A 24750-nucleotide genomic window follows, 5' to 3' on the forward strand; every position below is an offset into this window, starting at 1 on the left:
CTGATTTTTTTCCAGCCGTTTTTGTGTCTGCTTTAAAACGCGGAAATAGGGCATCCCCTTACCCTTCGCAAGGTGAGCCCTTCACCACCCCCACTAGTTTTCTAAATGAGGAAGGCCGGGGGTTTAAACCCCAAAATCACCTCTTTTCCCCACCCACCACCCCCTTACCAGCATAACACACACTGACCAATCACGCACGCCCGCACACACACATTCACTTACCCGACACTCACGTGCCGGTCAGGCCCTGCGCGCACTCGGCTGCGGCAGGGGCGTGACAGACTGTGCGGTCTTTCTAATTCGATTTAAAAAAAATATTTTTAAAAAAAAGGTCTTTTGGCACAACACCGTTTCCTTTCCTGGTTACCAATTGCCCTACCTCCCCTGTTATTAGATCCCACATTTTCTGTTTCTCTGCTCTTCCCACTGTGATTTGAAAGCGCCCTGTTGCTTCCCGAAGCTAGGCCCGTGCTCATAAAACACCCTAATAATAACTGGTAGGACCTGCATCAGCACAGCAGAAAATACTGTTTTTGCTCAACTAAAAGTAGCCCACAGTGCTCAATAAACCTTACAGAGTTCAACGGACTCAAATATGAAGTAGTAAAGAGGTGTGATGATTACACACGCACACTTAACCTAAACCAGTGCTGCTCTTAGACGCCTGGGTAGCAGATGTTACTCAAATCAGGCCACACATCTCACTCAAAGCGAAAACGACCAGCTCAGTGAACATGAGGCTACTTTATCTACAAAGATTTATTCCAGGGAGAGGCGCCACAGGAAACGAACAAACTATTTCAAAGTGCTTTCCAACCAAGGTCTAGCCTTGCCATCTGCTTTCTGCTTTCAGAAAATCGTCTGCTTTTTAGCATCAGATGCATGCCAGGCAGGGAAAACACATTTCTTTTCAAACTATCGTTGGTTGCCTTAGTTTCAAGGTCCTAATGAAAGAACGAGTGAATGGTAGTCCAAACTCGTACAGCCAATTCCCTATACACAATCATTTCATCACAGCAAAGGGATGAAGGGAACTACTCTACTTATATTTTGATTTCTTATATACAATAAGTTATAGCTTTTCTAGAACGGAATGAAAACCGTCTTATTATTGAAAAAATAAAATGGAGGTTTACTCAGTCCAGATTACTCCTCCTCATCACTGCTCTTAGACCAAATTCAGAGCTATTGAGTGTTACTAGTGTGTGCATACAAAGAGACAAGTCATTCCAGCGCATCCAGCTACAGAGCCAGCGTGTCCTTGATAAGCCGCCTCATGGTGGTGGTAACAGAAGTGCCCAGAGAATCAGTAATCTGGTAAGAAATTTTGTACAGATAAGGCTGGACGTCCTTCAGGCCTGTGTCGAAAACATTGTCCACCTCAGACTGAGTGGGCATCTTGGGAAGGTACTCGTGCCTGTTCATCACCTCCACTACGTTAATGATCTTTTCGCCAAGCTTTTCCCCCACCTTTTCACGGCATATCTGGCGCTCCTGCTCATTGGCCAGGCTGACCACATTGACCTTAATTGTCCACACTTCCCAAGGGATGCACTCGTCGGAGAAGGGCCAGCGCGACTTCTTCTTCTGGTAGAACTCGAGGGAAATCTGACCCATGCCATCACTTCCAGAATTCCGCAGGGCATCCTAGGAAAGAAGAAAGTTTAATTTAAAAAAAAAAAATAATTGGCCTTTTTGCAATATACATTAAACCATTAGGGCTCATTCCGCAGTTACATTCAACCCATCCGATATCACACCGCTAGCCTGTTATTCTGGCCTAGAATATTCTGTAGACCTCAATCATTACCCTTTCCGATGCTTCACTATGGATTACAGTGCAAGAACAAGTAAGACCAAACTCTACCAACTGCTCTTTAATCCAGATACTATTTTTCTCAGCCCTTAATAAGCAGACTTAGCTGGTTTTCAGGGAATAGACAGCCCCCTCTTGGCCTTGTGAGAGTTGTGTATCCACGAACAATGCATGCCGCAATTAAACACTTTTAGACAAAATGTAAATCAAAGTTTCGTTCACACCACATAACCTTTTGCAGCTGATCCAGTTCATTGCCCTGCACTCCCCTTAAAGCTGAAGGCCGATTGCATTCTTATATTAAATGGCTTCTATCAGAAACTTTGCTTTATAGAGTTTTCACAACTGTGTTGTTGTGCAGTTTATTCAACTCTAGCCCTCAATAAAGTGATCTTACAGCCCTAACAGAGGACTGCTGTTACACACTGTTCCTAGAAGGCCACTAGTGTATACACCACCCGGCTGCTTTGTGGCAGAACTCACAAAAGGTCCACTCTATTCTGAAGGATCTCTACAGCAGTACTTGTGGGGGTGAGCAGTGTGATCTGCGACAAGGTCACATCAGAGGCCAGAGGAAGGAGTTTGAGAGACCCTGGGGTACAGAGACCACATCCAATGCTCGAGATGGTACAAAACGATTGGAAATTGAGGGGACCTGGGAGCTATTTAGATCCTGCTTGTAGCCTAAAAGAGCCTGGTTAGCTTCATAGCAACAGCTATCAGGAGCTACTTTTGGCTTACAAGGCCAATTGATGCCAAACAAACACACCTATGTGAATTTAACTCTGTGCATTTGGGACAATCTATAAATAAACTTTTGGAAATTTAAAGCCTAAGAGGTAATAAATAATGGATACAATTTATGTTTCCGTCTTATATGGAAGTTAGATTTGCGGAACACTATATACTAGCTCCTTGTTCCCCAGTGGAAGCTCCTGATGGATACCTATCCTGAATGTGGCAAAACCATACAATCTTTTGGGTCAATACCAGTACTGATCACTGGTTAATGCTGGATACCAGGAGCTGCTTTTACCTCGTGCTTATGTAATCTGAACTTCGAGTCCTGTACAATGAGGATCCCCCATACCTAGCCTCCTTTTTCTTTCAAATGGAAGACTGAACATACAGATACCAACCAAGGTCCATAAAATGGATATGCCTACAGGAAGAGAGAATAAGTTGGAAGAGGCCTGCTTCTTAGCCAATGTTCAGAGACTCCACGAGCAGCAGGACCACATTTATGGAAAACAGCATGAGAAAAGCAAACACACCTGGTACCTTGGAGGTGTGAAAGCACCTGGTACCTTGGAGGTGCGAGAGCTGGTCCCCAATGGGCGGGTGGACGCTTGTAGTCTTTACAATAAATATACAGAACATACAGAGCAAATGTTGAAGCAACTGTGTGCTGCACTGCCACTCCCAAGTCTAGCAAACAGGAAGACGACACTATCTGACTCCAGCGGGGAGGAAGGCCTCTTTCTTGGTATGTGGAGGCCCACAGCAGATGGTTTCACATGGGGAAACTACAGAGTAGAGGTGGCCAAACAGCAAAGAGAGAGAGAGAAGAGTAGAGTGGTGGGAGAGGTCCGAATGGAGTGAGGGAGGTGAAAGATCTAGTGCGGAAGTGAAACATCTAAATAGAAAGAAGAGATTTTTACTGGGAGAAGGAGAAGTGAAACAGAGACGGAAGAGCAGAAACAGCTAAAGATAGTGCAAAATGAAAGGATGGAAGGATGAGTTTGAGGAAGGAGAAAAGGTGGAGGAAGAGAAAATAGAGGTCGGGAAAGGAGGAGACCGAGAAAAACCAAAATAAATTAAAGGGGGGGAACCACAAAGAGGAGAGGACAGAGGGAGAAGAAAGACTGTCAAAAAGTGCACCAACATCCAATAAGAGAGGTCAAGATTAGAAGGAGAGCGTGTGTTGGCCCTGGATAGCAACGCCCCACACATTCCCTGCAGTAGTCGCCAGACATGCACCCTGAGAGCATGGTTACAGTTTAGGATTGCACAACAATTATTTAGGTTATTGGAATTGCTGCTTGCTTAGAGTAATTTCCTGGGTTATTTGCTATTTGCTGAGCGGGTGCCTCATGGAATCAGCCCACAAGATTTGACCTGCCACTAATCACTGGCAGTTATAATTCACCTCTTTGCTAACAAGACATGGCATGCTGTGTGCAGTGGAGACCTGTTATGCGTTCTGTTGGGGGAGTGGCTTTTTTGCCTGGCTAGTGGCATTCAACTTGCCATTTTCATCACTCATAAAATCATACAATATATGTAATAGGCTTCATTTATTCAGCACAACTTTAATGAATGGAAAAAGACAAAGGGCCACATTCTAAGTTTACCGGTATCCGTAGGTACCGTTTCCAGCAGATTCTGACTGTCGGAATGACGGTGTAAATCCCCATTCATGGAGTCGAATGACGGTGTAAATCCCCATTCATGGAGTCGCATAAGACTCCATGAGGGGATTTGCCGTCATTACCGTAATAGGGCTTTTTTGTCGATAGGGCGCCTTACTAACCCACGTGCCCAACCAGCAAACGCCTAGTCAGTTGATGCGGGTTAAGTGCCGGTATCCACGAATGCCAGCACTTTTTTACCAGACGGGCCGACTCAGAATTATGCCCAATGTACCAAAGGACTGAAATAAATGTCCACAAATAGTGTTCCCGTGCAATATGCACTGCCAACATAAGAAGGGTGTGCTTTCCAGGATTAACCGGGTTAATTGACGATCTAATACATTGTGGGACCCATTTCATGCTTGGCAACTTTAAATCATGGAGACTTTATTCTGCACTAGATTTTTATGTGAAAGAATAACATGGCAGGTAAGCAACAGAAGCACAGATAGATATTTATTGTGGCTAAGTGGGAATTGAAGATTAGGATCCAGATATTCAGGTTTCAAACACAGCAATGTGTCACTTTTAAGCACGTGCTCTTCCTTTCCTCGCCATGCCCATCTTTTTGATTTAACATGCCACTTTACTCTAGCGATCAATTTATGCCTATGTATTCTCCTCTTTGAAAACTGAAAGGTAACAATTTCAGGCAAGTGGGGAAACTGGAATTAGAACCAGTGGGTAATGTTATTTAATAGCGCTTTTATCCAAAGAGGTTTACAAAGAACATGTTTACATACATAAGACGTGACATCACACAACCCTTTACCCTCTCCTGCCCCAAAGATATCACAAGAAAGAGCAGTGAATGAATCACAATCCTGATTATCCATTAAAGGCTTTTAAACAATATTTATCAATCCAACTACGGATTGAGAACAGGTTTAATAATACAACTCCCAAAAGTAAAGTCATAACAACTTAACAGATCTGTAGATTGGTTAAATCCCGGGGCTGCAAGCAGTCAACAGTGGTTACAAATTGCAAAAAATGCATAGGGATTGCTGCTCTGAATGATGCCATGACTATAATCCGGGCCTTTCTGATTCCAGAGCCCATAATGTTGCCACTGTAACACACCTCTTCCACACCAGTCGTGTTGGTGTAATATGCTGCTGTATACTGGTGAAAACTTTCCACGCACTCTCCAATTTAAAAGAGAATGGAAAACTAGAAAGATTAAGTAATTTGGCCAGGATCAAACCGTTTTGGTCAAATGGCGCAGCAAGGAACGAAGCTATGACCATCTGGTTCCAAATTTGGAAACTTCTTCCTTTATGAACCCCTCAAGTCCTTGGATTTATGTCTACGACACTTACAGATTTGGCAGATAAGGAAATTGCTGTACGGAGAGGTATGTATCTAAAAAAAAAAAAAAAAAAAAAAAAAAAAAAAAAAATCAATTCTAAACGACTGGAGAGGACAGGATTACAATCCATACTATTGTGTTCTGAAAGCTGAAGTTTAGAAAAAGGCTGCATCCTTTCACTCTTAGCCTCTCTTTTTGGTTTAATGAAGCGCTTTGTACTGGTGTTCATTTAATTTCTAATCACTCCCATAATTGGCAAAACAGAAGCACAGGCGAAAAGAGTAATTTGCTCAAGAAAATACAGTTTTAGTCAAGTGGGAAAGCAGAGGTTAGACGCAAGACCTGCCATACAAAGCTGTTAGTTTATCCACTTTTCTTAAATGCTCTTTTTAGTGTGATTTTATTACAGAACAAGGGCAAAGCTCTCAACACGAGGCAAACCTACCACCTTCATGAGCAAGCAAATATTACATTGTTTGGGGTTTCCCTGGACAGCCACTGTAGTTTGGGCAGTATAGTTGCATAGACAGCATTATAAACGGACAACATAGATCGCAGTGATGCCCGCACCCCCAAATGGGGACACAAAAACAAATGATCTCCCTTGGAAGAAACAGAGATAAGCGTTACATTGCTACTAAACCATAGTCCCCAGAACATTTCAAACCCCATATTTCCATACCTCAAACGCAGCCCTTCTGCCCATAAAACCAGTAAAACCATGCAGCACCCATTCTAACTTGTATCAATCAAGAACACCGCCTACCGCTCAAATTACTTCTCAACTTGCTCTTCCACCATGACAACCTTCTCACGTATCAACTTTAATAACTTTTCAGCCTGTTCCGAGTCCCAGAAAATATAGTGACCTTCAGACCGGTGAAGTTGAGCAACCCAGCCTTTGCACCCCAGGCAAGGAAAACTTTCTTAAGCATAGTTAACTTCTTCCTCCTCCTCCTCCTTTCTGTCCCCAGCGCAAGGGCTGGAAAAATATGAATTCAGTGTTCCAGATATTTAAGATCGCCCTTCGTTGCTGCAGCAGTCAGGATTCTCTCCTAGTCTCACACATCTGACAATCTCACAATAAGTGTCGAACCCTTTGGGGAGTCTGAAGGCCTCACGAGGGGACGCCTTTGATTCTGTAACACTTGTTAACGTAGATAGGATCTACTTCTAACTCAACAGCTCTGGGAGCCAAGTTGACACAAATGCGATTGGGTCATCTCCTTCCACACCTGCAGGAATCCCAATAATTCTCATTTGCTTTGTCCGCACCACGTTTTCCAAGTACTCCAACCTGGCTTCCATCATTTTGTTCCCCTTAATTGAACCCTGCATCTCTTTCCTCAGTTGTTGCCCCACTGGAGTTAGCCGAGCACACTGCTGGTCCAGATGTTCTTTGTTCGAGGGTGGCAGTTTTGGAGTCCAATTGTGCCACCTTTTCGCTCATTTTGTCAAACGTATTCTCCAGTCTAAACACTGACCTTTCGAAGCGCTGCAGGGCAGCTAAGACAGGGTCTCGAGATGGGGACGTGAGTTGGTCTGGTTTGGCTGTTTATCCTGTTGTGCAAAAAAGTCTGTTTCCGCCACTGTATCCGTTTTCCTGGTCTTTCCGGTTGCCATTCCCCCCCTCCTGATAAGCCCACAATTTGGAACACCTAGTTGTCAGAGTAGAGAGGGACACCAAATTATCGTAGAGCGAGCCATTGCCAGGCCCCAGTGCGACGTCTACCACCCTGTACTACTGAGTTCAGACCACAAGAAATTGGGGTTAAATGTGCCATTAATGTTCACCACATCTGCCAAGAAATATAAGAACTGGCAGTGACTCAGAGCACTCACTGAATTCCTGTCCCTCTAAAGATAAACTGGCAAATGATATAATGACAGGGCAGTAGAGTCTTGAAGTATTCACTTACGGCTTTAGAATACTTGTGGTTAAAAGGATTGCCCACAACAAATATGGCCGCTGCCATGGCAGCTTCAGATGCGCACAAGTGTCTGGGATTTTGCCATCACCAGAAAATGGCTGACCGCCACAAGTCAGCGGCTCTGGAACATCATCCACAGGGCACCCAGTCTCCCCTCATCACCCAGGCCTGTGATCTTCATAAAGGTAAGCTGGGGAGGGGCATTCGAACGCAAAGTATTTGCTGTCCTCCACCAATCACTTGTTGCTGCTGCAGGTGCTCACTCGCTCAAGTACTCCAGCACGGAGTGCTGCGCCCAGCACACACAGATCAATGGCCCCGGTACGGACGGCTGCCACCTGAGTCCAGGACCAGCACAGCATCCCCCCCCCCCCATCTCTGCTAGTTCTAAGTTCCGAACCGCAGGCAGAAACCAGCGTTTCCAGCCCCCTTGACAGAGAACTCAACGGGAATGCGCCTGCATTGCTGTCATCTTGGCCACACACCCTTTTTGATTTCAATCTTCTTCCTTTGCCATCCACTCTGTCCTTATCTCAGTCACTCCTTTGATAATTGGCACCTTCAACTTCCGCTCTCTCTTTATTCCTATCAGCAGTTAGGTGGTGTTTGGTTTGAGGGGGCATGTGCCTGTAGGGGTTTAGGTAGAAGGCAGTGCAGGTTCAGTACGTATATAAGATGGAGATGTGATTTGAAGTGGCGGGTGGAGGCTTGTATTTGTGGATGGGACTGGGGTGTGTGTGGCTGGATGGTGGTGTGAAAACTATTTGGAGAATGGGGTGAATGGAGAGTGAGGTACTGGATTGTGAAGGGCGAGTGAAATGCTGCAATGGGTATGTGGGGTGGATAGTTGGGTAGTATGAAGAGATATGCCAGTTGAAATGAGGATATAGGGTGAGAATATGCCTGCAAATGCATTCTATAGCTGTGAAAGAGTTGGGGACCTGAGGAATAGAATGGGTGAGCTGCCCGATTTGTAATGATCGTTAATCCTGCATGAGAAATGTTAAGATCAGTTTTCAGAACCAGCCTTACGGGAGGGTTCTGAGAGGACACTTTAGTTGAAGACCAGGGTAATTGACACTTCGCTCTAGCCAAACTCTATCAAAGTAAGTGTGGCCTGAGTGGGAAGGCAGACTTCACGAGCTACGGGGTGGTGTAAATAGTACAGTTAACCACACAGAGCACTCAAATAAATCGAGCAACACATTTGTACAAAAATATACTAATTTATTAGATCACACACACAATTGATGATGTCAAAGTGGGTTCTATGTTTATTTTTAGACACCCATTTGTATGAAATTTTTGCACTTTTTGTCAAATTGAATTGTACCAAAATGGGGGGTTCCCCACATTCCCCTCTAGCCCACTCCCAAACCCCACACCCACACATATAAATATATACGCACAGGTGTATGTGATAAATGCACTTACAAAGTGCCTGGTGGTGATCAAAAGACACATTACGGTTAACGTGAGATCACCTACACTTAACACTAGAAACAGAAAAAAAAATAATGCAATACAATATTTAAGTAATATTGTAATATTACCTGAGCGGGGGTGGGGGGGCATTACCGGGCACGGTAATGCCCCCCCCCCGACCCCCACACCCTCTGGTTCAGGAAATATTGCTATTAGTATCGGGTACGTCGTACGGGGATACTAATGGTGTTTTTTTTATTCAATGTTATTACGTTTTTATACATACAAGTCACAAAAAGAGTGCAAACAAGAAAGCACAAAACAGAGTTGGAGATATTTCCAATTGTCACTGAAACGTGAATCCCTCATATTCTAACAACTTCGAACTGTAGATCTACAAAAATGACTTTTCCCCCCCATCTCCCACCCTCACACCCTCAAGATGGAGCAATCTTCATAAGAGTCATGTGTGCATTAGCCTTGAAATAGTCACGTTTTGAACCTCATGGGACTCCCTTAATAGAGAAATCTCTTTTTACAATCCTTCGTAGTCTTTCCAGTTTCATTTTATACAACATCCTCCAGTATACAGGCCAGCCCAGCTCTGCACAAACGGCGGGATATTCCCCCCGTCACCACTTCCACTCATTAGTTTAGTACTCCCGGCATGTATTTGTCCACAAAATCCATCCGTAGCACGTCACATTGCGTACATCCCCCATGTAGAGACGAAGTTATTTTTTCCATAATGCATATATTTGAGGCAGCATTGACCCATTCACTCTTACTCGGCACCGTCTTGGATTGCCACTTCATCACCAACAGGGCACATGCAGCTAAGAATAACTATGGGACCAGGCCTTTGATCATTCTTCATTCATCCTCGCATTTCTCAAAACCAAACAAAATGAGATAGGAGTCCGAAATTCTGTGGACACCGTCGAGGTCTTTAATCCACCCCAGGACCTTGTCCCAATACACCCTAATCTGGGGACACCCCCACCACATATGCCAGTAATCCGCAATCCCACCACATTCACACCAACATCGTGGGCTAGTTGACTGGAACATCTTAAAGAGCCTATGGGGATCATACTGCCACCGATGCAATAATTTGATAGCGTGCAGTTTATATTGGCTCGATATCGATGTTTGGGAGGCAGCTTTGCATATTCTCCACCACATACCTGGTTCAATGTGTCGCCAAGATCTCTCTCCCATCTACCTTTTAGTGGCTCAGTGGTCCCTTTCCCTGCTCCTATCAATTCCTTGTACATGGCGGATAGATCCCTTATTTCCGTTCTAGAGTTTAATAACATTTCAAAGGGGGTAAGGTCTCTCTTGAGCTTATCCTTCCACTCTGCTCTCGACAAAATGCCCTTAATCTGCAGAAATTGAAAGGTAGATAAATTGCCCATTCCCAGAGCCTCCACCAACTCCGGGAGTGTAATGAAGGAGTCACCTTTCAATAGTTGACCCACCCTCTCCAGTCCCGCCTCATACCATAATTGAAATCGCGCTACATTGGGGATGTATTCTCCAATACCTGGGGACCGTAGGTGGCTCAATGGAGACGGCCGTGAGGAGACCTTCTGCATACCTTTACTCTCCTTTCAAATCTCCCAAATGGTTCCGAATATCGGGTGATTTTTCAGTCTATTTAAGAGTTTATTCCTTGGCACCCACAACCACTCTGAAACTGTTGCTGGGGATAAATTATGGTTTTCCATGGCAATCCATTGGAGTTCCTTGTGATTATGTAAGTGGGGAATTAAAACTCGTAATTGAGCAGCTTCATAGTATTTCCTAAGGTCCGGGAGACCTACTCCTCCCTTATCCTTAGGCAATGTCAGGGTGTTGTATGCAACACTAGCCTTTTTCCACTGCCAAAGGAATCTAACGATAGCCTTCTTGACTTCATTGAAGAAGCTTCCTGGCATCTTCATATGGAGCATTTGAAAGGGATACAGAAATCGGGGAAGACGAACCATTTTGATTGCATCGAGTCGCCCTAACCAGGATATCGTCAATTTATCCCACTTGGTAAGATCTGCATGGAACCTCTGGAGAAGAGGGGGGTAAGTTGGCTTCATATAGATCATTTAGATCCCTTGTGATTTGTATGCCCAAATATTTCAATTTACAATGTTCAATCATCAGACCCAGTGGGGCAAATTTGACTTCATTGATCTGTATGGCATCTTGCAAAGGGAACAAAATGGACTTGGCCTCATTTACCTTAAAGCCAGAGAATTCGCCATAGTCCTCAATGAGGTCAAGGGCTCTGGGGATTGATGTTATCGAGTTGGCCAAATGAAGGAGTACGTCGTTGGCATACAGTGCCACCTTGTATTCAACCCCACCCAACCGCAATCCTTTTACCTGGGGGTCTTCTCTCCGTTTTTGGGCAAGGGGTTCCAATGAGAGAGCAAAGAGAATAGCCGAGAGAGGGCATCCCTGTCTAGTACCCCGTCCTAGCTGGAACCCCCTCGAGTATTCTCCATTTTCAAATAAAGATGCTTTGGGAGATGTATACACCACCTGTATTCTCCTCCTAAACTTTGGGCCTATTCCCACCTTTCACAGAACCGCCATTAACAAGCCCCATTCAACCCTTCCGAAACTCTTCTCTGCGTCGAATGAAAGCAGGACACGGTCGCTGGTCAAGGTACGGGATGCATTGATAAGACGTAAAGTCTTTTGCATTGTGTCGGCACCTTGTCTTCCCAGTATAAAGCCCACTTGGTCATCATGGTTGAGATGGGGCATGAGTGTCTCTAACCTGGAGGCCAGGACTAGAGTGTACATTTTGGCATCTATATTAAGCAGAGATATGGGATGATATGAACCGCACTGTTTGGGATCTCTTCCCTCCTTGGGAATCACCGTGACAAGGGCCCTAACAAAGGAATCTGGGGTCTTCCCTGAGTCTAGAATTTCATTAAAGAGTTCGGCCATGAAGGGCAAGAGAGGGGCGCTGAAGGATTTATAGAATCCGGCAGTATAGCCGTCCTCGACCCGGGATTTGCCTAAAGCCAACCTTTTAACTGCATTCAGGACTTCCCATTCCGTTATGGGCGACTCCAAGAACTGTGAGTCCGATGATATCTTTGGTATATTAACACGGGCCAGATAACTTTCAGTGCCGGTAGGTCCGAGTCCACCTCCGAGCTGTAGAGATTCTCATAGAAGGTGGCGAAAGCCTCCGGAATGGTCGGGGGAGTTGTGACCGGGGAGTCCGCTTCCTCCACTATTTCCAACACTTTTAATTCTGCCCTTTGTCCCCCAAGTCTGGCAGCCAACAATGCATCTGCTTGGTCTCCTTTTTCATAACATTTCTACTTCAGGAGTCGCAGATTTCGCACCATTTGGTCATGTGCCAATAGGCGGAGTACCTCTTGTTTCTTTTTCGCGTCATTAATTTTATTAAGGTTTACTCTATCTTCCCTCCTAGCCTCCTCATCCAGTTGACAAATCTCCTTTCCAGGTCTATTTTCAATTAGCTTTCTTTCCCTTTTTTTGCAGGACCCTTCTCTCATCAGGACGCCTCTCCATGTTGCCTTACCTGCTTCCCACACTATCTGCTTTGGAATCTCCCCGGTATTGGTCACCTTAAAGTATTCGCTAATCTCAGTCTCCATCTCTGCCTTAAAGACAGGGTCCTTCCAGAGCGCCTCGTTACATCTCCACTTACCCTCTGTGACAGGTAAGGTTTCCCACTGGGAGTCTGCAACAACGATATCGTGATCAGACCATGTGACCGGGACAATCTCAGATCCCCTTGTAACATCATAAAGTTCTTTGGAAAGGTCTATCAGTAACCCCGCTCATCCGGATGCATCCCCCCCTCCACACATCCCTCATGCCATACAGATCCATCATAGCTGCAAATTCATTGCGTTCACTCCCGGCTCGATTTCCAATATCAGGGTTGCGAGGCTTCCAGGCCATGGTAGGGTCGGCCCACAGAATGAAATTTCCTCCCAGAATAGGATCCGTAGCCTCAAGCATGATTTAAGGATCGTTTTGGCAAGAAATCGGACCTGGCCCGAGTTGGGGGAATATATTGCGGCGATTGTTACATTAACTTTCCCAATAGATCCCATCACCAAGAGAGCCCGGCCTTCTACATCTGACCATGTTTTGGCAACCGTAAACTCTAATCCTTTCCTAATGAGTATCCCAACACCCCCTCTCCTCAGCGGCCCAGAACCCCAGAACTATTTTCCTGTACGTCTCCCAAAGATTTGTCGTTCTTCCCATTTCACATATTTAGTCTCCTGCAAGAGGAGAATGTCAATCTTTGCCCTACAATATTCTCTGCCTAGGATCTCTTAGTTGGCGAGTTGAGACCCCCTTAAGCGAGTCCCTCCCCTGTGAGTCAGTAATCATCACCATTGTGTAGCATTGTAAGAGAAGGCCTTTCAACCGCGACCAGCATGTCGTCAGCTCATTGTGCATCACATCACATCTCACCTTCTGAACCATTGAGGATGTTGCTTTCATCCTTTCACCCTCCCCAACCTCTTCCCCCACACCCTCTCCCTTTTCCCAATTGATGGCATCCGATCTAGCCCAGTTGAAGATACCGGCTCTTCATCAGACCACCAGTGGAGACCATTACTTCACTGTCCCATACAAAAAAAAAAAACACAATGTCAAGTGAGCCCCCATTGTCTCCCCCCCAACCCACACATCAATCTCAAAACAAAACCAACTGGACTGATCAGTTGGTCAAGCATCGCACTTTGCAATAGGATAACCAGGAATCTACTGAGTTTGACCAGGATTAGTCCCCGTCAGGAGAGATATTGCCTCTTCAGAACTTTCTCGAGCCTTTCACCCGCTTTTTCCTGCGGCCATGGATGCACCATTCCCTTCCATCTTGTCTCTGTACCTCTCGGTCTCCCCTTTCCCCTTGCGGTTCAGTGAGCTCAGAAGTACATGCTCCGATTTCTTTTTCAGATCTCAGCCGTATTTTTGTTCCTCCGTGTTCAAAGGACAGAGAGAAACCGTAGCCCCATCTGTACTGGATGTCACATTCTTTCAGCCATTTCATGAAGGGGGCCGCACATCTGCCTCAGAGACAGCGTCAAAGAAGATAAGTCCTGATAGATCGTTATCTGCGCGCCTCCAAGAGTAATCGGGCCACTGCTCCTTGCCTTTTCCAGCAACTTGGCCTTGTGCTGGTAATTATGAAAACGGGCAAGGACCGATCTCGGACCTCCAGGCGGTCCTCCCGCTCTATGGATCCGTTAGGTTTTGGGTTCATCAATCTCATCGTTAGCGACCAGGAGCTCAATGCTATCACTGAACTTTTTTCTGAGGTCACCCTCCGTTTCCCCATCTTGTTCCGGGATACCAAAGAAGCGCAGGTTATTCCACCTTTCCCTGTTTTCCAAATCATCCATCTTGAGCTTGATGTCCTCCTCCCTCTGCTCCAAATCAGCTATCCTGTGCTCAAGTTGTACCTCAAGGGTGTCTATCGATGCTTGGTTCTCCACTCCGCCAAGCCTCTCTGTAATGTTATCTATGCGCTGTGTAATTTTGTCTATCTTTCCGCCTATGCTGGCCCCCATATTCTTGATTTCACTTGAGAGCCACAATGTCTCTTTTTGTGGCGGCTGATTCAGTTTCTTTTGTTTCCATTGTTACCATGTAAGGGTTGTCAATACGGGGAGGTACTGGGGAGAAGGCGAAGTTGGCTAGCTTTTGCTTTATGCTCATGTAGTCCTTAGTGGAATCTGCTGTGACTTATAGAAACTTTAGGTAATGCCAAGAGGACGGGGGGAGCTAATAGTACCCAGGGGGCCACCACAGTGGGAATCCAGCGCCTCACATGATTCAGGGTATTGCGAAACGGATGGTTTCAGAATGGTTCCAGGAATCCACCTGCACCCATATAATGTACTGGTCACACTGTTTTTTCGGGATTCAAATCACCTCGCCCCTTTGTTCTAATCTGAGGATACAGAGGTCATGTAGGATGTGTGATGCTGTCCGAAACCTGGAATATTGACCTCAGTGAGCCAGTCCTATAGAGGATCACCTCCTTCGGTCTCCCAGTTGCTCGGAGCATCAGTAACAAGCCCAGTATGCTCAGGCAGCGGGCAATCTCTTCCTCCAGGCTACTCCTCGGCTGTCAAGCATTCAGGTCCTCCAGAAGTGCGGCCATCAGAGAGAGGCAGAGGATGGCACCCCTTATCTGCGCAATCTACTAATCTCCCGCAAAGTCCAGAAATCAAGTGACAAATGTAAACTCTGTTTCCCAGTTCAGTTGTTCTTAGGCCTTGGTAAAATGTTTCTGTGGGAGCTATTTTATTGTGAGGGGGCTGTGGGACATTGTATGTGCAGAGTGTACAAAATACGGATGCAGTGCCTTGGGTTTATTGCACAGCGATTCTAATATTGTAGATTTCTGGCGAGGCGTTTCACTCTAATACAACGTGGAAAGCTGCTAGTTATCGCCCTTCACCCACCTGCAACGAGAGCGTGGCACACCTTCTTCTTCTCACTTCAAAACAATCTTTTCTGGGCCTTTAAAAGGCACTCGCGCAGGTCCGGAGGCGCCGCACATTATTTGAATATGTTGTCTTCAGTCTGCTTCATGGTCCGGGCGTGCCCTCCTGTTAATGTAACCTTGGGCTTTTTTTTTTACATGGATAGCCCAGGCATGGCCTGTGTCACTTTAGGGGGCTCCGGCAGTGCACTTTCCTGCCCTGGTGTTCCCCTCTCTCTCGCCGCGTGTTTCGCTGGATCGGGCTGCTCCCTCTATGCGCCCAGTGGCAGTCCGTGGAGCTCTCACGCACAGATAGGGCTGTCGTGGTTCAGACTGTGCCTCAGAGTTTCAGGGACGTTGTTGGCGGGGCCGGAACGCACGGGTTGTAGAAGCGGTCTAGCATTGAACTAGGGTGCCCGCCAGGGTGCCTCGGTTCTGCTCATAGCCGAGTTCATTGACTGTCATTCGTCTAAGGGTCCGCTTTGCCAGGGGGCCGCTCCCTGGGCAGACGGAGCCCACTCAAAGGCAGGTCCGCTCAGTGGATGGCGGAGAGTGAGGGTTTCCTCTAGGGTGTGGGGGGAGCTGGCGCCAAGGGGTATCAGCCCTCCAGGTGAATGCGGCAGGGCACAGAGACGCCGTCGCTTATTCCTTCACCTCTCCGGTTCAGGGAAGCAGGAGAGCAGGGCCTATCTTGCCTTCAATACTGCATGTGTGTGTCCACCGCCTGCAAGGTATCGCCACTGCAGTGGGGGACTTCTCGTCGATATGGGGGCTGGAGCTCTCTAGGGCATAACGAACAGGGCTCTGCTTGTACTGCGTATTAGGCCCTCATATGGCAAGTAGGGAGTTTCTCGGTGAGGCCTTGCCCGATTATTTCACCTGCTAGTGGGGGCCACCCAAACACCACGTTCCGTCTTTCTGTCAGGTGCGGGGGGCCCTCAGCGGGGGCTCAAACCACTATCCGGGACCACAGAACGGAGCTCATACGGAGAGCACGTTCATCCGGGTGCCCCCTGGTGGCCAGTCTCCAATGGTGGGTTTTTTTAAGCTGAAAAAGGATCCGTAAGCCGTTTCTCAACTCAAAAATACATAAAAAGATGGCCACCATGTTTAAGTGGATAAGGGGCTACACGTAGCCTTTTCGCGCCAGGAACATTCATTTCCGGCGCTGGCGTGGGACATGGAAGTGGAAGGTAAGTGGAGCGGGGATGGGAGGGGGCAAAATGTGTGGAAAAGAAGGGAGAGGTGGGGGATGGGGACGTGCGGGTGCACTTACCTCATTATCCAGCGGGGGGCGGGGTGGAGATGGTGGCCTCCAGCTCTGAGGAGGCTCAGGCTTTATTGTGTGGTAAAGCCCTCATTCTGAGCTTCCTCATTGGCTGGGAGGCCAAGACCACGCCCCGCCAGGTACAAATAAACCATATACTCTGCCGATAAAATATAATGATCCGATATGCTTAAGAAGTCCTTCCCTACCAGGTAAGGCAGCATAGTACCTTCAATGGGTCAATGTTCCAGGTCGGTACCTGAATAGGGAGCAGAACATCTAAAAAGTCCCCTATGAAAAAGCTTTTGCAAGGCAAAAAGGCGAGTTCCATTCAAGGTAAAAAGCACCAAGGGATTGTGCAGGCGAGTAGGATTAAGGGCTACTCTCTCAATCCCAACACACTAGGGGTTACCCTGGTAGCGGGACCTTGGCCAGAACACCAAAGATCAAGGCAAGGCAAGGGAGAGTTAGGGAGTGAAATTCGCCAATCTCTATGGCGGGAGGGGAGCGAGGAATCAGTTATGCAAGCTCTTGCCCTAAACTCAGATCTTCTAAGCAGGAACCCACATGGAATCCATAATCGCCAGGACCATATCCTTCCGACATTGATCTGGTTGCAGGGGACACAGGTGCAGAGTCTGAAGGCAGTGTCGGATTGGTTCCAGCTAGACAGAGGTTCTACACTCCGATGGGATGGTTCCACAGTTCTGCCAGAAGGACAACCCAGGCACCTCAGGACAGCAGCCAGCACAGGTACCGTGACAAGAGGAGAACTCCAGGATATGGCACAGACAGGTCACAGCAAAGTTCAACCCAATCAGGGGGTGGAAGGCGAGACGTAGCAGCGAAGAAGACAGTTCCAGAACAGCGCCTCTTCATGAAGAATAACAGCCAGAGAGAGAGGGATGTTCTTAGGCCACACAACGATATGACGAGTCCGAAGCTCTGGCAACCGATGCACTGGGAAGGCCTTGTGTGAAGCTGGACAGCCATGGGATGGTTCTGAGACACTTCCAATTACTGTGTCACAAGAAGGGGTGTGTGTGCGTCTCTGTGTCTCCCCCCCACCCCAGAAGTGACCTGGGACTTTCTAGCCCCAGTCCACATGCCTGGTGCCCGAAAGTCTACTGCAGGGGCAGATGTGAAACCACTGCTGGCTGTTTGAATGATGCAGATCCTTTCCATTGATGGGCTTGGACTTGCTCTCAGCTCCAGTTTTGGATAAGAGGAGGACTTCTGCAGTCATTCTTCAGATCTCCATTGGAGCCAAGAATCCTTTGAAGAACAGCAACCTGTTGATGACCAGAGCATGACTTCTGCAGTGGATCAGCATCCCCTCCAGTGATGCCTAGGGAAGCCCTGCTCCTCTGCCTGATCTCAGAAGACCTGGGTTGGTTGCATGCCCCAAGATCCTTCTTAAGTGTCCCTGTACTTTCCGGTGGACGGACCAATTCACTCGTGGGCTACTTCGCCAACATTGTTGCTGTTCTGCATTCAAGACTGGAACTTCAGCGGTCACCAGCTTGCGCCATAAGTCGCCTCCTGCTGAATTTCCAGCCTTCGAGCATTTAGGAAACCGGTCCTGGATCTGCTTCTTCAACCGTGACTGGAAGGATGCCTCTCATCACCTGAAAATGGTGATCATCGCTGAAACTCGCCTTCCTCCATCCTGTGAAGTGTACTGAAGAGGTCTGCATCGCAAAAGTCTGAATTTCTTCATCTACTGGGCTTGCATCGTGCAGTTGCCCGGAACAGAAGAGCACTCGAACCTGCAACCCTCGCCACCACTCACCTGAACAAAGGACGGAAGATTGTGCTCCCATCGACCCCCAGACGATCCATCGTGACAACTGGGAAAATCGTAGTCAGGGAGGTAAGTAAATATATCTTGCCTGTCCCTGCCCCCATCCTCCATCAGTTAACATTGTCTGCAAAGCCATTGGTCTCCCAACTCCCTCTTATTTACCTCTGGTCATCGAACCTGGGTCAAGTATCCTGCCCCAGGGTCCGCTTTGGGTCTGGAGGAGAGGAGAATTTACTGGTCTTCTGACAAATTGTTGCTGAACTTTGAAATAGTTTGGAACCGTTTTGAATCACAACCACATGCCCATTGCCTTCATGTAGAGAATGCTTTTCGGAGAGAAAGCTTGTATTGGAACATGTGATTGGTCACTAGGCCCCATATATTTTAGGGCTGGACTTCTGAAGCAAAGGGAATTGCGCTATGACTGATACTAATAATTTTACCTACATCAGAGTACTTACCCGTTTCACCTGGTTAGTTATTTAGTTATGTATTGCAAGTGATCCTACTGGTGAATTTATAGATTTGTGTTATATGATTTTGTGTGATATTGCTACATGCTAGTTCCATTTCTTAGTGTGTTCCAAAGGCCTAAATAAATGACTCTTTTTTAATAACTGACTGTCTAAGCTGAATTATTGTGTGTTATTCTGTGTGGACTCATCGGGGTCCCTGACCATGCTCACATTCTCCTGAGACTAAGCCTTGACTGCTTTTCCACACTACCTGGATGGGGTGTCGGCTAGATTCTCAGAGTCCCCCTGTTCACATAGCTAGCGTGGCCTCCTAAAATCTGCCCACAGGGATGATTTTAGAAATCCATCTCAACACCACAAGCCCAAGAGTGAAAGCACTAACGCGGGCCTTCTTGGATCGTTCCAACAGAGGCATAGGATCACTTGGACATGACTTTGGAAATGCTGGTTATCTTCAGCCGCAGTCTTCCAGATCTTCATTATGGTGCTTCTCTTCTTCAGGTTCTTGCCTCAAGCGGACCATCAGGGGGAAAGGCTGCAGGGCTCTTCTTTGTGTCCCAAATCCGGGCTGGAAGTTTCCCTAGCCCACCAATGGTAAGGATCTGCACCATTCTAACTGACATGGGCTGTCCAATATTGGACAGCCTTGCCCCCACACCTGCCAGCAAGAGATATCCCGCAGGAATGTGGATCGGGACAAGACCATCTCATTTCCCCATATCTGGCTAGACTACACACACTCTCTGGAAACGCCAAACTGGAGCCCGTGAAAGTGCATGCCTTAGATGGCATTTGAAGACCTAAAAAGACAGGAAATAGACTGAGGAACAAAATGGCCAAAGGACAGGGTGAAAACGACATAGCACAACCATTTTGAATACATGGGGCTGAAAAGACATTATGCAGTAAAAAATGCATCCTGGAGATCAAAAAGGTAACAATAATGTTACTATCAAGAAGAAAAAAAGAGGGGAGCATAGTACCCCTGCAGAACTGTAAGGCGACGTGTACTACATTAAAACCATACAGGAATCTCACACAGAGGATAGAGTCAATCTGCACCAGTAACCATATGGATTGCCCAGGGCACCCAAAATAAGTGAGCTGAGCATTTGAAATGAAGCAAAATAACTTTACTTACCACCAAACGTTAGTACAGGGTTCAGCCATAGCAAATAGCAGAGGGTTACATTTTTTGCAGGGCAGTGTCACTTGCAATGGAAAGAGAGATGGCCCCTTTCTTTCCACAGTCACTGGGACGGAAGGATAGGTTGTGTCGTGCATTCACCATTTACAATTATACCTTTAATCAGAGGGGTATAAGAGAGCCCATATAAATATTTTATTACAGTAATTGTTATCTGTTTCAGAAGATAACTGTGGTTCGAAACAGTGAACATTCTTTTTGGCCTGAATTCACTTTGATGTTTTTGTGATTGTAATGGGCGGACAAAGCAATTACCCACAACCAGCGCTTAATTTGTAAAAAAATAAACGCCCGAGCTCAAAGTTCTTTCAACACCCCTTTGACACAGTGGGGCGGGCAGCTTCCTACCTACGGCTGCCAGCACACATGGCTGCTCCACACAGCGTCAACATACTTGGGGTAAAAGCTGCAACTCCCACCAGCTCATTGAGCATGATGGATGCATTGTCTGGCATCTGTAAATTGAGCATCTGCCCCAATCAACCATGCTAGTTGTGTCTTGAAATAAGAGAAATGTTTTACTTCAAACACATCATCATTAACATTTTGCTCCAATTCTGTCAGTGGAAAGTCGAACATTTTGACCATCTTCCCACTGAAAAACAGAGCAAATGAGATTTCTTCCCATTTTAAAATTATGAACAAATGCAGGCACAATCATTACTAAACTGGTGAACTTGCCAGTGTCAAAAACTGCAGCAAGATCTTCTTGTATAGGTTGGCGTTCATAAAAAGCGCTCCTCTTTGGCAGTACGTGGCCCCCACAAATTAAGCACTGCCAGCAAAGCTTCAGTTTGCAAAAGCACTAGTAAGGTAACCAGGTTTTTGTATACTTTACAAGTTGTTTAGACCACTGACGTTAAAGAAAATCTTCTGCCAAGCAATGATCTGTTCTCCTGATCTTTCATGACGCAGATGTTATTAGAGCCACCCTTAACATTAAATCGGCCTCCCCTGAAGATCAGATTCTGCTCAGCCTCCTCAAAACTATTATCCCGCTTTGCACCCTTTGTCTCCAATGTGGTTAACTTGTCCTTTGGTAATAACTCACATTCCTGTTCCACTTAAACAGGTTCCACATGATATTAACCAATAAAAAAATAACGAAAGCTTTTATAACAAATTTAAAATAACTAAACTATTCCCTTTTTTCATCTATTTGGGGGGTTCCCCCGTTTCCCAGCTTTATTACCCCACTCCAACACCGCCCCCACATACACTTAACAAAAAATAGACATTTATTTTTTGTTATAAAAGTAATTTGTTAATTCGGTAATATCACTGTATACCCTTAAGCATGCTTTGATGATCTCCCTTCTTAAAAAGCCTAAATCTTCATCCTTCTACTTCAAATTTTCATCCCATTTCTCCGCTTTCCTATCATATGAAGCTTCTGGGAGCTCTGGTTACCCCTCTTCTTTGTTCCTTTCTTGAAGATTCTGATTTCCTGGACCCCTAGTTCGGCGTTCAACCGGGCCTGGGAACTGAATCTGTCCTGGTGTCTGTGATGCTGGAAATGCATCGGAGGGACAGGGCCTCCGTATCCTTGTCCTTTACTGCTTTTTATCGTGTGTTCTGTCGTGTTTTCCGCGCAGGAGTTCATGTGGGATTCCTGGCGGTGCAGCTCTCTCCTTTTGGTTTGGTGAACAGACCCATGGGATACCCTTATGGCAACCATGGGTAGGGGTGCAACCCTGTGCCCCTAGTGTATGTTTTTGGGCACCTGTGTGTGACCCACAGAGCAGGGTATGGGCTGGTGGCAGCTCTGTGCTGAATTGACTGGTGCCCTGAGCGTCCTCCATTTTGGGATGCCCAGGCCCTGTCATTGGAATCGGTAGATTCCTGATGGAGACAAAATGGCCCCCATGGCCTCTTGTCTTCCATCTCCTGTTACCTTGATCTTCCCCGAAGTCCCGGAAAGCCCTGACTCTGTCCCTTCCCCCTGACTGACTGTTGGGTGGAAGTTCCATATATGGTAGTGTGGGGGGGAAGTGCTGACCAGACTGGCTGGAGCCTTCTCAACGACCGTATGTTGTGGGTACGCCTGTGGGTGGGACCTGGGTGAATGGAGTGTGTGACGAATACACATTCTATGTGATGGGTTTCTAGTATCTGGTGGTTGACGCAATGACTGAGACAGCCCTGCCCGAAACCGGTTTGAATTCAGTAGAGTGTTGAATGGCTCGGTACTTGTCACAATACACATAACTTGTTGTGAGTGTCTGGAGAGAAGTGAATGGCCTGAATGCACCGTGTGCCTGATTAGCTGCCTGCCTGCATGAATGCCCCAAGTCATGATTGGATGCTTGAGTGTGACCCAGCGGAATGAATGGGAGATCAACAGTATATCTGGGGACCTCTCACTGCTAGGAATCGTGTTCAGAAGCTGAAGTCCACTACGACGAGTAACTGAAGTTTGACCATAAAGCCCTGCTGGGCGAGAAGAATTACTGTTGCTCGCCTTCACAATCTTCACGGACTGACCCAGAGAGGACCTGGTAAGACACCCCCTCTTCCCGAGCTACGAGGGACCACCGTGATTCTTGCCAAAGCTCCCTGGTAGACAGACCTTCGACAGGCTGCCGACCCGATATGGGTACTGCTGCGGAACTCCAACGAGGAGAAGCGCCCAGGCTGTTGTCCGCCGCTGTCGACGACCACCGTCGCCGACTGGAGCCACCGTGCTCCCGTTTTGCCTAAGAACTTTCAAATCCAAGGACGCTCTCGTCCGCATCGTCACCGCTGTATCCTGCTGGAGAAGGCCTGACCGTCGACACGCCGAGGAGCATCCACCGGTGGGTTTCCCACCACTCAACGACCACAGAGACGCCGACGACTTGACGCCCTTGCTGGGCCACAGTTCTTCCAACTTTTTGCGGTCCAGAACTATCGACTCCGAGGTGCCCTGCATGCCTCTTGCTGGCAGGATGTTTGCGCTTCCCCAGCCAACAAGCACCGCTCGGAACGACACAGCCACTTCACTGTCGTAGCTCGACCCGTTCTCCATCGGACGTTCGACGACCCGTGACTCCTGCCTTAAAGGGAGGGCACTCAAGAAGGTGTGTCGATTACCCGACGAGGAACGCTACAATGCCAGGTACTTTGGGGTTGCAGAACTATTGGGAAGTCTAGTGTGAACAATATATGGACTGGGCTTGTATCTTTATCCAACAAGTTGCCCAGGTGGGGGGGGGATCTCCACACAGAACTGTGTTTAATGGTAGTGACCAGTATTCTATCAGTTGTTCAACCATCTTACTTTCCTTCCTCTCTCTCTACTGTTGGTTTCCTTTATTTGATCTGTGTGTCATTCTGACCGTATGCACTTTAATGAGATCTAATAACGTTTGTGGTACCACTTTAGAACTGTAAATATTTACCATTGTTGATTTTCCGAGTACAAAGTGAGTTATCGTGATGCTGTAAATAACTTTGAATATTAATTATATAAAGACTGTTTTAACCGATCCAGTGCGCGGACATTCCTTTATGGGTGCTTGGGGACTACACTGTACTTAAGAACCAGCCCGCATCACCCCCTGAGAAGCTAGGCCTTGATTGCTCGACCACAGCTACCAAATAGAGAATCTTGGCAGGGGAAGTACAGACACCCCCCCCACCAGTGCGGTCCTTTACAGTATCAGCAGTGGACGATCTGGCTCAGATAGTGGATCAGGGTGGTACTGGTGCCTTGATCCTACTTGATCTCTCTGTCGCTTTCGACACTGTGGACCATGGCATCCTCCTCGAGAGGCTGTCCATGGCAGGTATCTCCGGCTCAGTCCTGGAATGGTTTCGGTCCATCCTCTCTGAAGGTTCTCAATCTCTTTTCATCACATCTCCTAGGCCATTATTTCGTATTCTTGTTCCACGCTTCAAGTACTCTCGGGTGGGTGGCTGCTCTTTCATTGTGGCCGCTGCCCAGTTATGGAACTCTTCCCCCTCTGCCCCTCCATGGCTGACCATCTAGCCTCTCGGAGGTCTCTGAAGACTTTACTTTTCTCAGCCGGAGCCCTTTTTGATGCTTTTTTTCCCCCTTTCCGTCCCCATCTCCCCTCCCCCTTTACAACTCACCTCCACAGTGCCACGATGCCCTAGCTGGTGTAGGCCGCGCTATAGAAGTACTTATAACATAACAATGCTCTAGGAGAACTTTGGTTTTTAGATGTTCTGCACTGCTGCAAAGATAGTCCTCGAACCTGGTTATGATACATCTTTTTTTACATAGTGGAACTCGAACCTTGTTATCGTATAGAAACTATCCAGAATGAGCTCAAATGATCAACATCGTAGCAGTGAAGGAATTAGCTTCACAGAAAGAACCAATGTATTTAACCCACACATGACAGTGTGGGTGCAAAGTGCGGATGCCGTAATTAAACGAACCACAAATCACAGATAAGTAACATGTGTACGTTCTAAGTGGATCATAGGCAAATAATCAAGGCCGTAATCAGGCCAGTATATTAATGGAGTTGTTAATGTTAAGTTCCATATTACAAGCTGTGTTAGAGCAGAGAATATAGGTTGATAAGGCAGCATGGAGAAACAAAGTATTGATCTTGAAAACTGCAAACTCCTTGTTTACACACCCACAGA

The 24750-nt window shown here is 46.8% G+C and overlaps 1 protein-coding gene across 5 annotated transcripts in view; it reads right to left on the minus strand.

The window, feature by feature from the left end:
* Positions 1-741: 741 nt before the first annotated feature.
* The window catches only part of ATG101 (autophagy related 101), a 336942-nt gene continuing 312933 nt past the window's right edge, over positions 742-24750 (minus strand). For all 5 annotated transcript variants that reach the window (XM_069653888.1, XM_069653890.1, XM_069653891.1 and 2 more), the window contains one exon: positions 742-1647. In XM_069653888.1, coding sequence (XP_069509989.1) covers positions 1243-1647 — 405 coding nt within the window. In that variant the 3' untranslated portion in view covers positions 742-1242. The remainder of the gene's footprint in view (positions 1648-24750) is intronic.

Source organism: Ambystoma mexicanum, chromosome 3q, assembly GCF_040938575.1.
Source record: "Ambystoma mexicanum isolate Mex_15411 chromosome 3q, UKY_AmexF1_1, whole genome shotgun sequence".
NCBI classification, from domain to species: Eukaryota; Metazoa; Chordata; class Amphibia; order Caudata; family Ambystomatidae; genus Ambystoma; species Ambystoma mexicanum.